The following is a 16,915-nucleotide window of genomic DNA, read 5'->3' as shown; positions in this document are numbered from 1 at the left end:
TCAGCCAGAGCAGAGTGTGGTCTGTATTGGGGTCAGTCTCAGGACCCCCCCGCCCCCGCCACCTCCCCGAGGGACCCTCCCATATTAGCTCCATGAAGATTTACCTCGATATGAATGAGAAAGAAATAAGATGCCTTCCCTCTTGTCCCACATCTGAAGGATTTGGTCTGGATGTTTAGACTCTATCTCTCAACTGAAAATCTTTAGAGACCTACATGCCAACCGAACGTGTAAAAGATATGTCATAAATGATAAAAATGTATAAAAAGATTTCACAGGATTGGCTAGGATTCCTGTATAGGTTTTAAAACTACTCTCCTTTACTGGTGATAGTTACGCAGGACCGCAGAGCTTGGCCTTACCATCTGAGGCCGAACTTCAAAGTGTGCCAGACACAAGAGAGACGAAAAGTCAGAGTAACACTTTGCCTTCAGAAATCTGCAGTCTGTGCCGTCAGCGAACACCTCTGGACAGAGGACAAGATAGATCCCTGCTGATGCCAGGCTTCCCTAAAAAGGTGGTGTGCCTAACTGACCACGGCACTGGGAGCACACAAATGCTTTTGTGATGATTTTGTAGCAGCGAGGAAACATCTAGCCACAACTCTCCAATCTTAGAAGAGATCTCCATTTAACAAACACCTGATATGGAGGGTCATTTCATAAAAAGAATTCCATAAACAGAGGAATAATAATCTGAAGTTACAGCCATAAGGTTTTTTTTTTTTTTTTTTTAAACTTTTTAGGGCTGTGCCTGCAGCATGTGAAGAATCCCAGGCTAGGGGTCCAATCCGAGCTACAGCGGCCAGTCTACACCACAGCCACAGCAATGCAGGATCCACCCTGCATCTGAGACCTACACCACAGCTCACAGCAATGCCAAATCCTTAACCCACTGAGCGAGGCCACTCAGGATTGAACCTGCAACCTCACGGTTCCTAGTCAGACTCATTTCTGCTGTGCCACGACGAGAAATCCCCATAAGGTATTTCTGTGACAGAGAATGATTTAAGTAAAATAGCTTCCATTGATGATACAGTGATAGTGAAAATTAAATACCAAAGTTACTCACTTTTACTATGATAAGCCTCGCCAGGTTTTCACACCTCTGGGTATCATTTTCCGTATACTCTACTTCGAACAGGGTATTGTAATTTTCAAGTATTTTAGCCATTATCTTGTTGCAGAGGTCTTGCTCTTTCATGCCTTCAAGCCCAGGTGGCACACTAGAAAGAAGGGAAAAAAAATGCAGCACTATTTACAATAGCCAAAACATGGAAACAACCTAAATGTTCATCGACAGAGAAGTGGATCAAGAAGATGTGGTACATAGACACAATGGAATATTACTCAGCCATTAAAATGAATGAAATACCAGCATTTTTAGCAACCTGGATGGACCTAGAAACGATCATGCTAAGTGAAGTCAGCCAGACAATGAGACACCAACATCAAATGCTTTCACTGACATGTAGAATCTGAAAAAAGGACAGACTGACCTTCTTTGCAGAACAGATGCTGACTCACAGACACTGAAAAACTTATGGTCTCTGGAGGAGACAGTTTGGGGGGTGGGGGGATGTGCTTGGGCTCTGGGATGGAATCCTGTGAAATTGGATTGTTATGATATTATGCAACTACAGATGTGATAAATTCATTTGAGTAATTAAAAAAAAAAGAAAAAATTGAGAGGAATTACTTTGTAAAAACAAAATTGTCAGCACAGCTGACTCAGGCTTATACTTGGACATTTCCTGAATGATTGATCAGGCTTCTTATAAGGACACGTGGTATTTTCAATAAGCTCTATAGTGACACATAGGATGTTGCTGGGACAACTGGAAAGTTCCCAAGATCGGAATTTATAGCTTGTGCTACATAAGAAAAGTACACATTGTTCAGGAAGTAGGTACAATAATACAAAGATTATTGCACCCAGGTTAACGTGGGTGCAATAATCTTTGTATATATTAAAAATTGCTACACATAAGGTAATGCTTATTAAAAAAAAAGGAAAAGCAAGAAAGAAGAAGCGTTATGACAAAAAGAAAGAGTGTTTTAGCATGACAGCCACACAAATAATAGCAACACTACTTGAAGGATTTCTGATGGTGCACAAAAGGTACAAAACTTAAAAGATACACGCTTCTGGGGAAAAATACGGATAATTTTTGAAGCTGCGTGATGTGTACATGGAAGATTTATTATATTATTCTCTCTTTTGGTATGCTTAACATTTTCCATAATTAAAAAAAAAGGTATACAAGTTTTCAGAATGCAGAAGACACCATAAATAAAATAGAAAGATAAGCTCAAATAGGAAGAAGAGAAATCTCTTCAGTAACATGGACGGCTGACACTGGATTAGTAATTAGACTGAAGAATTCTTACGAATCAATAAGAAAGTGAATAATAATTTTTAAAAAAGAGACAACAGAAAAGCTCACAGAAGAAAATACTTGGGTAGTCAAGAATCTTATAAAAAGATACTTAACCTCATTGAGTAATCAGTGACACGCATTAAAAAAGCAACACTGACGTATCATATTTCGTCTGTATCTGTTTCCTGTGTATTAGTTTCCTACGGCTGCTGCAACAAAACTGACCGATTGGGTGGCTTGAAACAAAATTTATTCTCTCCCAGTTCCGGGGGTCAGAAGAGTTCCATCTCTATCAGTGGACAGAAATTAAAGCGCGAGCAGGAGCACACACGCCACAGAGGCTCAAGTGGGGAGAATCTGGCAGCATTTCTGGGTTGTGGCTGCCTCCCTTCAATCAAGGTCAACATCTTCAAATTTCCCTCTACTCCACCTTTACATGGTATTCTCTTCTGGACACATGTCCCGTCTCCTTCTGCCTCCTTCTTATAAGAATACACGTGATTGTATTTAATGCCCACTCAGATAATCCAGGACAATCCCTTTATTTAAAGATTTCTATCATAATTACAACGGCAAAGGCCTCCTTTTTCCCCAAATAAGATAACATTTATAGTTTCCAAGGCTTGCAACCTGCTGTCTCTGGGGGATACAGCTCAGTCTACTCTACCATCTTTGGAGCATCCACTCTAAGGTGATTCTCAGTGAGTGATACTCCTTTACTCCCCTACAGTGTAGACAGAACCGATGACCTGCCTCTGTTCAAGGTCATAGGATGTCACTCCCCTGATGATGTCACACTGTATAAGACTCAGTCTTAGCAGACGGCAGCGGGGATTCTGCTCCTGGTCTTGGAGAACGAAGCTGCCGTGTTCGGAAAGGGCCTGTGAGAGCGCCCCCCAAGCACCCAACCAGTACAGCAGTGGCCTCATGTGGACCTGAGGCCCCTCGCTCACAGTCAGTAAGAAGCCGGGGTCTTCACGCAGCTGCCAAGAAACGAGTCCACCAACAACTGTAATGAGCTTGAAGACAGATTCTTTCCCTCCCTAGGAAGGAGGTATCCCCCAGCTGATACCCTGACGTCAGTTGTGTGAGACCCAAGCAGAGGACCCAGCCAAGTTGTGCCTGGACACCTGAGCTATGGAAAGCACGAGACAGCAAACAGTTGTCATTTTAAGGCACTACATTTGTGGTGACTTGTTACACAACAAGTGCACACTAAAACAGAGTTCGGTATTGGAAGTCGGTTGCTGCTATAACAACTACCTTAAATAGAAGAGTCGCTTTGGCCCTGGATAGCGAGAGGAGACTGGTAGAATTTGGGTAATATGACTGAGAAAGCTTAAAATGCTTTCAACAGATTATCAGTGGAACTCTGGATGGTAAAGACACTACCACAAGCGTTAGCCAGACAGTCACAAGGAAGAGGTGAGGTCAAGCCAGAGGACGTCCTATCTTACACAAGCAAAACAGCAGGCAATGGCAGAAGTTGTAACATGTGCTGGGCAAACGTAGGTTGAGAACCAAAAGATGAATTTTAGAGCCCCTTTGAGTCCTGTTTACTGATGATTGGAAGAAAGATCAACTATGGCCTCCTAGGTCTTCCTGTGAAAACAAAGAAGAGGTAGGTCTGGGTAAATAATGATTTTTTAAATAGAACAAAGAAGGCAGGAACAAATGGCTGTTATGAGGCAGGGGAAGTCACCACAGCAAAGATAATAACATCAGTCATAAAGACGCCCAATTCTGCTTCAAAGGCAAAAATCAGCCTGAAGCCGTTTTGCAGGATCCAAACCCCCTCAAGCACCCGACCAACACATTAACTGGAGCCTAAGGCACGACCACACGGACCACTGCTGTCCCTCAAGACTTTACTCAACCAGGTACCTGAATTGTCCATCTAGAGTGACCTCTGCCTTATGCTAATGCTAAAATCTCCACCCCAAGGGTGGGAACTGCTGGTATTTTTTTTTGGGGGGGGGGGCTGCACCTGCAACATCTGGATGTTCCCAGGCTAGCGGTCAAATCAGAGCTATAGCTGCCGGCCTACACCACAGTCACAGCAACGCCAGATCCGAGCCACATCTGCGACCTACACCACAGCTCACGGCAACACTGATCTTCGACCCACCCAGTTAGGCCAGGGATGGAACCCACAGCCTCACGGACCCTCGTGCGGTTTGTTAACTGCTGAGCCACAAAGGGAACTCCCTGCTGGTATTTTTGAACATGAAATGTATGTTGTACTGTGCAAACCCATCTCGGACTCCACTTCTAAATGGATGATTGTATCCGTCCTCTTATGAATATGCAGGTACCCATAGCTTAAAACTTCCTGCTCTCAGAGTTCCTAGCGTGGCTCAGCAGTAATGAACGTGACAAGTATTCATGAGGATGTGGGTTCGATCCCTGACCCTGCTCAGTGGGTTAAGGATCCGGAATTGCTACAAGCTATAATATAGGCAGAGATGCAGCTTGGAGTCGGTGTCACCATGGCTGTGGCGTAGGCCAGAGGCTACAGCTCTTATTGGACCCCTAGTTTGGAAACTTCCACATGCCACAGGTGTGGCCCTAAAAAGAAAAAAAAAAAAATCCTTCCCTGATTTTGATGTTCTAGGAGAGAGAGTGCTTTGAGAGCATTCTCCCTATCGTCTTACTGGTCACAAATAATGAATGTTTCCGCTTTAATCAAAAACACTTGGTATGTTCACTGGCTAAGCACCTCAAGTGATGGACCCACTGCATCCAGTAACAGAAGGAAATTTAAAAATAAAATGTTGGCGTTCCTATTGTGGCTAAGCGGTAACAAACCCAACTATTATCCATGAGAATTCAGGCTTGACCCCTGGCCACGCTCAGTGGGTTAAAGATCCGGTGTTGCCACAAGCTGTGGTGAAGTTCGCAGATGTGGTTTGGATCTGGCATTGCTGTGGCTGTTGGATGCCTAGCCTGGGAACTTCCATATGCTGCAGGTGTGGCCCTAAAAAGGAAAAAAAAAAAAGAAAGAAAGAAAGGAAAAGATTTTTAAAAATGTTTTTGGAAACAGAAAGAAGGGAGATCCTTGCTTTACTGGCAGAAAGCTTAGTGAAACTGTCTCTTGCAGTTATGTCAGCAACGGTATTTGTAAGCAACAAGGTTGCATATATAATCCAAAAAACTTCCAAGCACTGTTTTGAAAGCATGACTTGGTTTCTCCTTGCCAGTTATAGTAAAACGCAAGAGGGGGGGGAGTGAGGGAGGAGGAGACAGAAATTGAGATTAAAACTGTTAAGTAAAGAGGAAATAGGACTTGATTTTAAAATTGACTCTACAGATGGCAAAAGACACTGAAAGTAAGAGATTCTCTGCCAGGCAAGCAGGATCAGTAGAAAAGGTAGAGAGGGTGACAATAAAACCTTGTGCTAAAACCTCAGGAAGACCAAAAGCTCCGATTATGCAGTTGGACCAGGAAGGGTGTGCCTCACGGATCCTTTCAGTCAAACCAAAGGGCCTTTAGGAGTTCAAGAGATTGCACTTCAGCCATCTCAGCAGGAGCCTGCAAGAGAGAAAGGATTATCTGGGAAAGACCTGCGGATGTGCCTTTTTTCTAATGGAGTGAATCCCAGTGAAATTCACAAAAGACATTAAGATTTTGAGAAACGTATTTCAGCAGAAACACTGCCAACTTGGAATGAAAGGGACAGAAAAGGTACAAAACGAAAGGAGGCCATCAGATTTCCAAAATTACATTGGCAGGAAGCAGGCTGATAAAATTACTCAGCTGCAAACATGTGCTGCCTTTCATCAAAAAATGAAGGATGACTCAGGGCAGAACCAAGAACCAAGAAGGTAAAGCTGAAAACCAGGGAGAAGTATCCCTAGGCTTTGAAATCTAGTCAACAGATTCCCAACATTTGCTGGGCTGGATATCAGAAAAGCCATTAGCCAGTCACTTTTTTTTTTTTTAATCTTTAATTTCCTTCGGTTTGAACCAAAACATCTATAGCTATCATCCTATGTTTGTTCTGTCATATTATGTCAGGTGTGTTGGGCAAATAACTTTCCTCTTCCATTTTATCCTTCCATTTTCTGTTGTGACAAAGCAGAAATTTCTGCACATTTTGGCTTATCTTGAGACTACATTAGATTCTAGATATTCTATATAATACATCTACTCTCAATCCTTTGTATTACAATATATTTCTGCAGTCATTTGTAAGGGTAAAGCTTCAGTTAAGTGAGAGCATCCATACCTTTAAGACCTTTTGCATCAAAGCTGCATCAGTCTGTGGAAATAGCTGTGGCAATTACAACCTGCTGTCATATGGTTATTTTGATTCATAGAAGCTTATCAATTTTAAATTTACCATTTTTAAAAAATAATCAAGGCAAAAACAAATGAGAAAAAAATATAAGGAGAGGATTCTGGGAAAATAGTGGAGTAGGAAGGACCAGAAATCAGTCTCCCTACCAAGACAACAATTATACCAGCAAAAATTGTCTGATGAAATAGTTTGGAACTTGAGTGTACTGAAGAGTTACAATATCCAGGGTAGGCAGTAAAGTGTGGTAAATTTTGTTCAATGTCAGCTCTTAGCACAGTAATCACTCATCCCCCACTCCAGCCATGTGGCAGGAAGCTATTCTCAAGTTCTTTGAGTAGCTTCAACACAGATTGTGAGAACCAGGATAAGCAAGCAAACAAACAAACAAACAAACTCAACACCCCCTACCCCTGTCTTCCAAATACTGGGGATGTATGCTCTGAATGCTGACTTCTGCCGCTGAGGTGCAAAAAGGTGGGCAGCCGTTGCTGCTGCACCTCCTTCCCTGGCTGAAAGCCCCTCCCTTTTGGCTGATGTGACTTCTAGGAGATATAAAGGGCTGGCACCCCTTTTTCTGCTACTTTGATTTTTTTTTCTTTTCTTCTTATGGGAGGTAGGCATGAGAGACTAGAATATTCAGAAACAACTGCATATATAGGGAAAATTAGAAAGTGTGCATGCACACAGAAAGGCTAGAAGAAAAAAAAAAAAGACCTGAGAAGACCTTGAATTTACACTTAGGATTGATCTTAGTAAAAGACGGTCTACAACAATCAAAAACAAAACAAAAAATAGTTAACCAAAAACATTAAAAACAGCATACTCCAGGGAAGGAAGAGAATCTGACTTTCAGAGTTACCACATTATTAGATTTGAATGACCTCTGTTCAACAAAAATTACAAGGCATACAAAGAGACAGGAAAGTATGGTTCATTCAAGAAAAAAATAAATACAAGCTTTCCTGGAAAAAGACCTGATGGAAGAGATACTAGATAAAGACTTTAAAACAACTGTTTTTAAAGATGCTCAAAAAACTAAAGGAAGAAGCCAAAAAAGTCGAGAAAATAATGTGTGAACAAAATGGAAATACCAAAAAAGAGGAAAAAAAAAAACCCAAAACAAACCAAAAGAAATTCTGGGGATGAAAAGTATAATTGCAATGAGAAATTCACTGGAAGGATTCGAAAGCAGATTTCATCACACAGAAGAAAGAATCAGTGACGATGAATCTAGAACAATGGAAATTATTGAGTCTGAAAGACAGGAAGACAAAAGTTAAAAAAAAAAAAGGAAACAGAGCCTAACGGACCTGTGGGATACCAGCAAGTGAACCAACATACATACTATAGGAATCCCAGAAGGAGAAAAGAAAGAGAAAAGGGTAGAGAAAATATTTGAAGAAATAATGGCTGAAATCTTCAAGATGAAAGATATGAGTATGAATATCCAGGAAGCTCAAAGGATTCAAAGACCCACACTGAGATACATTATATTAAACTTTCAAAAGCCAAAGAGAAAGAGAAAATCTTGAAAGCAGCAAGAGAGAAGTGATTCATCACATACCAGGGAGCCTCAACTAGATCATCAACAGATATCTCATCAGAAACTCTAGAGGCCAGAGACTGATAAATTCAGAATGCTAAAAGAGGGGTTCCCATTGTGGCTCAGTGGTTAACGAATCCGACTAGGAACCATGAGGTTGTGGGTTCGATTCCTGGCCTTGCTCAGTGGGTTAAGGATCCGGCGTTGCCGTGAGCTGTGGTGTAGGTTGCAGGCGCAGCTCGGATTTCGCATTGCTATGGCTCTGGTGTAGGCTGGTGGCTACAGCTCTGATTCGACCCCTGGCCTGGGAACCTCCATATGCTGCGGGTGCAGCCCTAAAAAAGGCAAAATACAAAAAAAAAAAAAGAATGCTAAAAGAAAGAAAGAAACCATCAAGCAATAATCCTGTATGTGGCAAAAATGTCCTTCAAGAGTAAGGGAGAAATATATCTTCTCAGATAAACAAAAGCTGAGGGAATTAGTTACCAACAGACCTGCCCTGTGAGAAATGCTTGAGGGAGTCCTCCACGCTGAAATGAAAGGCCATGAGGCAGGAAATTGAAGCTGTGCAAGAAATAAATATTTCAATAAAGATAAATACCCCAGCAATTATAAAACCGTGTGTTATTGTAACAATGGTCTGCAACTGTACTTTATTTTCTATGGAGTTTAAGAGACTGATACATTTAAAGTTCAAAAAAGTTATTAGTTTAAAAGCTAATAATACTGTAACTTGGCTTATAATGCCAAATCGAAAAGACTAATCATTTAAAACAACTATTAGGTACCCCAGTGTCAAAACCAGACAAGGACACTACAAGAAGGAAAATTACAGGCCAATAGCCTTGATGAATATAAACACCAAAATCTTCAACAAAATATCAGCAAGCCAAATTAAGCAATACATTAAAAGGATCCTACACTATGATCGAGTGGGATTCATTCCAGAGATGCAAAGATGGGCCAATACCTGCAAATCAATTGATATACCACATTAACAAAATGAAAGACAAGAAACGTATGATCATATCAACAGATGCAGAAAAAAGCACTTGACAAAATTCAATGCCCATTTTTGACAAAAGCTCACAGCAAAGTGGGTATAGAGGGAAAGTACCACAACACAATAAAGGCAATAAGCCCACAGTTAACATTATACTCAACAGTGAAAAGCGGAAAGATTTTCCTCTAAGATTTGGAATAAGACAAGGATGCCCACCCTCACCACTTCTATTCAACATGGTACTGGAAGTCTTAGCCAGAGCGATCAGGCAAGAAAGACAGACAAGACATTCAAACTGGGAAAGAAGAAGTAAAACTGTCAATCTTTGCAGAGGACCTATTCTATACAGAAAGCCCTGAAGATTCCACCAAAAATGGAACTATAAAGAAGCAACATTTTTGTATGTTATTGAAGTAAAGCTGGTATTTATTCAGATCAGAGTATTAAAACTTTAGGGCAGAAGATGTAATCTCCACGGGAAATACAAAGAAAAGAGCCATAGAATGTACAGAAAAGGAAATGGGAAAGGAATGTAAACATTTCAGCACCAATCAACTAAACACAAAAGGAAATACTAATGCAGTAATAGAGCTACAAAAAAGCTATAATGTTTCCAATTACAAGATGTATAGGAGTTTGCGTAGTGGCTCAGCGGAAATGAATCTGACTAGCATCCATGAGGACACAGGTTTGATCCCTGGCCTCCCTCAGTGGGTTAAGGCTCTGGCATTGTCATGAGCTGTGGTGTAGGTTGCAGACGTGGCTCAGATCTGGCATTGCTGTGGCTGTGGTGTAGGCCCCTGGTTACAGCTCCAATTCTATCCCTAGCCTGGGAACCTCCATATGCCATGGGTGTGGCCCTAACAAGACAAAAAAAAGATTTATAAATATTTGGGACACGAGGTACAGCATGATAAATATAATTAACACTGCTGTATGTTATATAAAAATATTTTAACAAAATAAATCCTACGTGTTTTTCATCACAAAGAAAAAATTATTTTTCTTTACTTTGTGCTTATACGAGATGACGAATGTTCACTAAACTTATTGCAGTAATCATTTCAGGATGTATACAAGTGAAACCACTAAGCTGTACACTTTAAACTTACCCAGTACTATATGCCAATTATATCTTAATAAAACTAGAAGGAAAAATAAACCTACAAGGCACATAGAAAAGAAATACCACAATGACAGAAGTCCCTCCTTATCAGTAAAGAAGTGTAAATGGATTGAATGTAAACGGAATGAATTCTCCAATGAAAAGACGGGTTGGCAGAAACAACAAACCAAGTAGATTCACAGGTATATACAGACTATTCTCTCCAACAACGACAGAATACTCACTATAATCAAGTGTGCATGTGATATTTCTAGGTAGACCATGTGTTAGGTCACAAATTAGTCATAACACATTTTACTTATTTATTTATTTGTTTATTTATTCATTCATTCATTCTAGGGCCGCACCTGCAGTATATGGAGTTTCCCAGGCTATGGATCCAATCAGAGCTGTAGCTACCAGCCTACGCCAGAGCCAGGGCAACACGGGATCTGAGCCGCATCTGCAACCTACACCACAGCTCACAGCAACGCCAGATCCTTAACCCACTGAGGGAGGCCTTGGATGGAACCGGCAACCTCATGGTTCCCAGTCGGATTTGTTAACCACTGAGCCCGGTCGGGAACTCCATATTTTAAAAGATAGCTACCATGCAGTGTAACTTCTCTGACCATAATGGGATGAAGTTAGGGATCAATAACATAAAAAAATTGGAAAATTCATTAAATTATGGAATTAAAGCATGTTTAAACAATCAATGATTCAAAGAAAAAAAATCTCGAGGAAATTAGAGGGAGTTCCCATTGCGGCTCAGCAGTTAACAAACCCGACTAGGATCCATGAAGACTCAAGTTCGATCCCTGGCCTTGCTCAGTGGGTTAAGGATCCAGTATTGCCGTGAGCTGTGGTGTAGGTCATAGACGTGGCTCAGATCCCACATTGCTGTGCCTCTGGTACAGGCCAATGGCCACAGCTCTGACTGGACCTCTAGCCTGGGAACCTCCATATGCCACGGGTGCAGCCCTAAAAAGACAAAAAAAAGAAGAAGAAGAAAATTAGAAAATACTTAGAGATGAATGAAAATAAACCACAACAAACCAAAACTTATGTGATGTAGCAAAATGAAGCTAAGGAGGGAACATACAGCTATAAATACATTAAAAAACAAGTCTCAAATCACAAACCTAACTTTACAACTTAAGGAACTAAAAAAGAATTTTTTTAAAATCAAAAGCTAGCAGAAAGAAGGAAATGATAAAAGTTAGAGCAGAGGTGTAGGTCACAGCTGTGGCTCAATTCAATCCCTGGCTCAGGAACTTTGACATGCGATGAGTGAGGCCCTCACCCTAAAAAAAAACAGGAAAAGAAAAAGAACAGTGTTCACATACACACACACACACATACATGCACATATGCACTATATATATCACTTACATATAAATACATATATATCACTAAATATCGCATATATACCGTATATGACTATCACTCAGCCATTAAAAACAATGAAATACTGCCTTATGCAGCAATGTGGATGGACCCGGTGAATACCATGCTTAGTGAAAAAAGATAAAGACAAATATTGTATGATATCACTTATATGTAGAATTAAAAAAACACAAATGAATGTGTATGCAAAACAGAAACAGACTTACAAATACAGAAAACAAACTTGAGGTTACCAAAAGGGAGAGGGAAGATGGAGTGACAAATTAGGGGTATGAGATTAACAAATACAAACTAGAGTATGTAAAACTGATAAGCAATAAGGATACACCGTATAGTACAGAGGATTATATCCATCATCTTGTAATAACATATAATGGAGTATAATCTGCAAAAATATGGAATCGCTATACACCTTACACCTGAAACTAACACATACTGTAAATATCAACTATACTTCAATAAAAAATTTATCTAAGAAAATACTAAAGAGCACACAAAACTGTTAAAATAATAAATGAATTCAGGAATCAAAGCCAACACACAAAACTCAACTGTATTTCTATACACAGTGATCAATCTGAAAAGGAAATTACAGAAACAATTCCATTTACAAAAGTACAAAAAAAATCCCCCTTAGGAATAAATTTACCAAGGAGATGGAAGACTTATACAATGGAAACTACAAAACGATGGTGAAAGAAATTAAAGACATAAATAAATGAAAACACATCAAATGTTTATGGATTAGAAGACTTCATATTATCAAAAGGTGAATAGTACCCAAAATAATTTACAGATTCAAAGCAATTCCTGTCAAAATTTCAATGGCATTTTTCAGAAATAGAAAAACCCATTCTAAAATTCATATGGAATCATATGGGACTTCTAATACCCAAAACCAATTCAAAAAAGAAGAAAAATTGAAGACTTACACTTCCTGACTTCAAAATTTACCGCAAAATTACAGTAATCAAACAATTTGGTATTGGCATAAAGACAGATACATAGACTAACAGACTAGAATAGAGAGCTAGATATTAACCCTAGCATGTATGCTCAAATGGTTTTTGACAAGGCTGCCAACACCATTCAATGGGAAATGGATAGTCTTTTCAAAAAAATTATACCTGGAAACCTAGACATTCACATGCAAAAGAATAAAGTTGACCCCTTATCTAGTGCCATATATAAAAATTAACTTAAAATAGATCAAATGGATCAAGGATCTAAAATAATAAAACTCTCAGAAGAAAACAAAGGACAAAGGCTTCATGACACTCGATTTGGCAATGATTTCTTGGATATAACATCAAAGACACAAGCAACAAAAGAGTAAGAGAAAAATGGACTTAATGAAAATTAAAAAATTTTGTGCACCAAAGACACTACTGATAGAGTAAAAATGCAGTCCAGAGTGGGAGAAAATATTTGTAAATCATGAATCTGATAAGGGGTCAATATCCAGAATATGTAGAGAACTCCTAAAACTCAGTAACAACAGCAAAAAAAACCTCAACCAGTCTGATTCAAAAATGAGCAAAGGATTTGAATAGACATTTTCAAAGAAAAGAAATGTACAAATGGCCAATAAGCACATGAAAAGTGTTCAACACCTCTAATCATTAGGGAAATGGGAATCAAAATTGCAGTGGGATACCACCTCACACCCCACTGGAGTGGCTAAGAAATAACAACAAACAAAAACCGCTTAAAGCAATAATTGTTTGTGAGGATGTAGAGAAATTGTTCCCTGGGCACTGCTGGTAGGAGTGTAACCTGGTATAGCCACTTCTGAGTATATACTCCAAATAAATAAAAGCGGGGTCTAGAAGAATATTTGTACACAAACCTTCATAGCAGCATTATTCACAATAATTAAAACATGGAAGGAACCCAAATGTTCACGGATGGATAAAGAGAAAAGGAAGCTGTAGTACAGTGGCTCCTGAACAACGAAGGGTCCCCTAAGGGTGCAGACCCCCGGGTAGCTGAAAATCTGTATACAACTGTATCGTTCGCCCTCCTCATCCGTGGATTCACCTTCGTGGATTCAACCAAGCTCGTGTGGTATGATAGCATTAGCATTTACTGAAAAGAAAATCCATGTATAAGTGGATCTGCACAGTATCCATCCATGCTGTTCAAGAATCCAGTGTTCATACATAAAATGAAATATTATTCCACCTTAAAATGGAAGGAGGGAACTCCTGCTGTGGCATGTAGGTTGAGAATCTGACTGCAGTGGCTTGGGTGCCACAGTGGTGCAGGTTCAATTCCCAGTCTGGTACAGCATTGGGTTAAAGGATGATCTGATGTTGCTGCAGCTGCAGCTTGGATTCAATCCCTAACCCAGGAACTTCCATATGCTCTGGGTGAAGCCATAAAAATTTAAACTAGGGGAAAAAAAAAAAGGAAGGAAATGCCACTATATGCTACAACATAGTTGAACCTTGATGATATTAAATAAGCCAATCACAAAAAGACAAATACTATACGATTCCACTTACATGAGGTACTTAACAAGACAAATTTTAGTCAAAAATCATAAAGACAGAAAGTATAATGGTAGTTGCTAAAGGAAAGGAAGTGGGGGTAGTTAGTGTTGAACAGGTAGATGAAGAAGTTATGGGGTAGGTTTTCCTGTGCTATACAGTAGGTTCTCATTAATCATCTATTTTACACAGTATTGTGTATATGTTATTCCCAATTCCTCCCCTCCCCACGGTTTCACCTGTGGTAACCATAAGATTGGTTTTTAAATCTGTAAATTTGTTTCTGTTTTATAAATAAGTTATTTTTGTATCATTTTTAAAATTAGATTTGACATATAAGTGATATCATATGATTATCTTTCTCTGTCTGACTTACTTCACTCAGTATGATAATCTCTAGGTCCATCCATGTTGCTGCAAATGACATTATTTCATTCTTTTTTATGGCTGAGTTATATTCCACTGTATATATGTACCACATCTTCTTTATCCATTCCTCTGTGGATGGACATTTAGGTTGCTTCCTTGTCCTGGCTTTTGTAAAGAGTACTGTAATGAACAATGGGGTGCATGCATCTTTGAATTACATTTTTCTCCAAATATATCCCAGGAGTGCGACTGCTGGATCATATGGTAGTTCTATATTTAGGTTTCCATATTGTCATCCATAATGGTTGCACCAATTTACAGGAAAATCTACTCAATAGTTTGTAATAACTTATATGGGGAAAAAGAATGGTTATGGATACACACACACACACACACACATATATATATATACACACACACATACATATTTATGACATTGATTCACTTTGCTGTATACCTGAAACTTACACAGCATTGTTAAGTCCCCTAGTTCAGTGTTCTTCACTGAAATAAAAAAAAAGTTATGGGGTGAATGTTGCTGATGTTTGCACAACGTGAATGTTTTTAAGGCCACTGAACTGTACACTTAAAAACTGTTATGACAATACATTTTATGCCACGTGTATTTTAGCGCAATAAAAATAGTAAGGAATGTTTCTTTCTCTATGTTGCAGGTAAGACAACTGAGGACACTGAAATTTGGTTTATCCTGACTCCAGTTCCGACTGCCTGATGAAAGTGATGAGGCAAGATGCATTTGGAATAATCATATTCACACTAACATGCTAAAGCTGTACATTATGTCCATGATGGCACTTAACCAAATTAAGACGGATATTTATTCTTTGATAGAACTACTTTGGTCACCCTATTATAGGTTAAAGTCTGGATCTACATTAAAAGCCAACCTAAAAAAATTTTTTTTTAAATTAGCTTAGACATATTTTAACTTCTCTTGTTAAATAACATTTGGAGGTTATGTCCAATGGCTGATTTTACGTACTTATATGTTCTTAAGACTCTTTCATGAAAATCAAGCCAAAAATCTGCTGTGCTATTTTCTAAATTTTCGTGTTATGAAAAGTTGAATATGACCTTGAATGTGTCTCACACTCACTCAAGTACCACGTGTCCTGCAGGCTAGGGGTTGAATTGGAGCAGCAGCTGCAGGCCTATGCCACAGCCGCAGCAACACACAATCCGAGCCCTGGCTCCAAGCTACACTGCAGCTCATGGCAATGCCAGATCCTTAACTAACTGAGTGAGGCCAGGGATTGAACTTGCATCCTTATAGATACCAGTCGGGTTCGTCACCACTGAGCCATGATGGGAAGGCCTTGACCATTTTAGTTCTAATCTACATATTCTCAGTGGGGGCTATACTGCCCCAAAGGGGGCATATTACCTGGGTGGGGCATTAAAAAAGTCTTACTTTTTATATTATAAAGTAGAGATATTTAACACACACACATACACAGATAAATAGTGTATCTATGGCGTTAAAATTTAATTGAGGAGGGAATGTGATTAGGAAAAAAGTTCTAAAATGGCCCTTTCTGAGAATACAAAGGGAAAAAATGGTCTCGTCCTTTCAGTGTTACTGTGAATGTTCAGTGCTGGCTCCTAATATAGGATCAACCTGGAGGCAACCGAATGCAGGGAAGAGTGGGGCTCTTGGAGGAAGGGGTAGATGGAAGGATTAAAAGAAATGTTTGAGATTTTGAGTAAGAAAATGAAGATTCAGGTCCTGGATTTATACAGTGCAGCTTTCAGAAAGTTGCTTAACTGAACCCTGGCTACTTCATTTATAAAATAGCCATATTGGGAATAGATGTTGTAGAGGTCTTATGAAAAGTATAAAAGCTTAGGTGAAAAATGCTTTGCAAAACTATGGAGTCAGAAAAGGATCAGGGGTTACCAGGGGCTTGGGTAAAGGGAAGGGTTGACTTAGAGGGACCCAAGGGAACTCTTTGGAAAGAAGGAAATAGTTTACATCTTAATAGCACTGGTGGTGATAGGATTGTAAGACCTTGTTGAAACTTAGGACACTATACTAAAATGGATATGCTTTATGCTACGTAAACTGTGCCTAAATAATCCCCCCAAAATGTTTAAGGTGTCTTACAAACTCTAAATAATCATACCCACACTTTCTACCATGCTGAGTAAGAGTCTAGCTCTTGAAGTAACAGTGTTGGTCTACACTGAACTGGCCACTGCCCAAAATGCTCTAGTCTTTTTCATAGGAATTGCTATGGCAGGGAGTTTATCCAAATCATCTCAAATCTCCCACAGAACCTGCTGCTACACCG

General features: G+C 39.5%; 1 protein-coding gene across 6 annotated transcripts in view; it reads right to left on the bottom strand.

The window, feature by feature from the left end:
- FAM13A (family with sequence similarity 13 member A) overlaps positions 1-16,915 on the bottom strand; it is a 325,535-nt gene that overhangs the window by 204,275 nt on the left and 104,345 nt on the right. For all 6 annotated transcript variants that reach the window (XM_047799215.1, XM_047799220.1, XM_047799218.1 and 3 more), the window contains one exon: positions 1,072-1,225. In XM_047799215.1, coding sequence (XP_047655171.1) covers positions 1,072-1,225 — 154 coding nt within the window. The remainder of the gene's footprint in view (positions 1-1,071; positions 1,226-16,915) is intronic.

Source organism: Phacochoerus africanus, chromosome 10 (genome assembly GCF_016906955.1).
Source record: "Phacochoerus africanus isolate WHEZ1 chromosome 10, ROS_Pafr_v1, whole genome shotgun sequence".
In the NCBI taxonomy this organism is placed as follows: domain Eukaryota; kingdom Metazoa; phylum Chordata; class Mammalia; order Artiodactyla; family Suidae; genus Phacochoerus; species Phacochoerus africanus.
The sequence above is the reverse complement of the archived record's forward strand: the minus strand, read 5'-3'. Positions and strand labels throughout refer to the sequence as shown.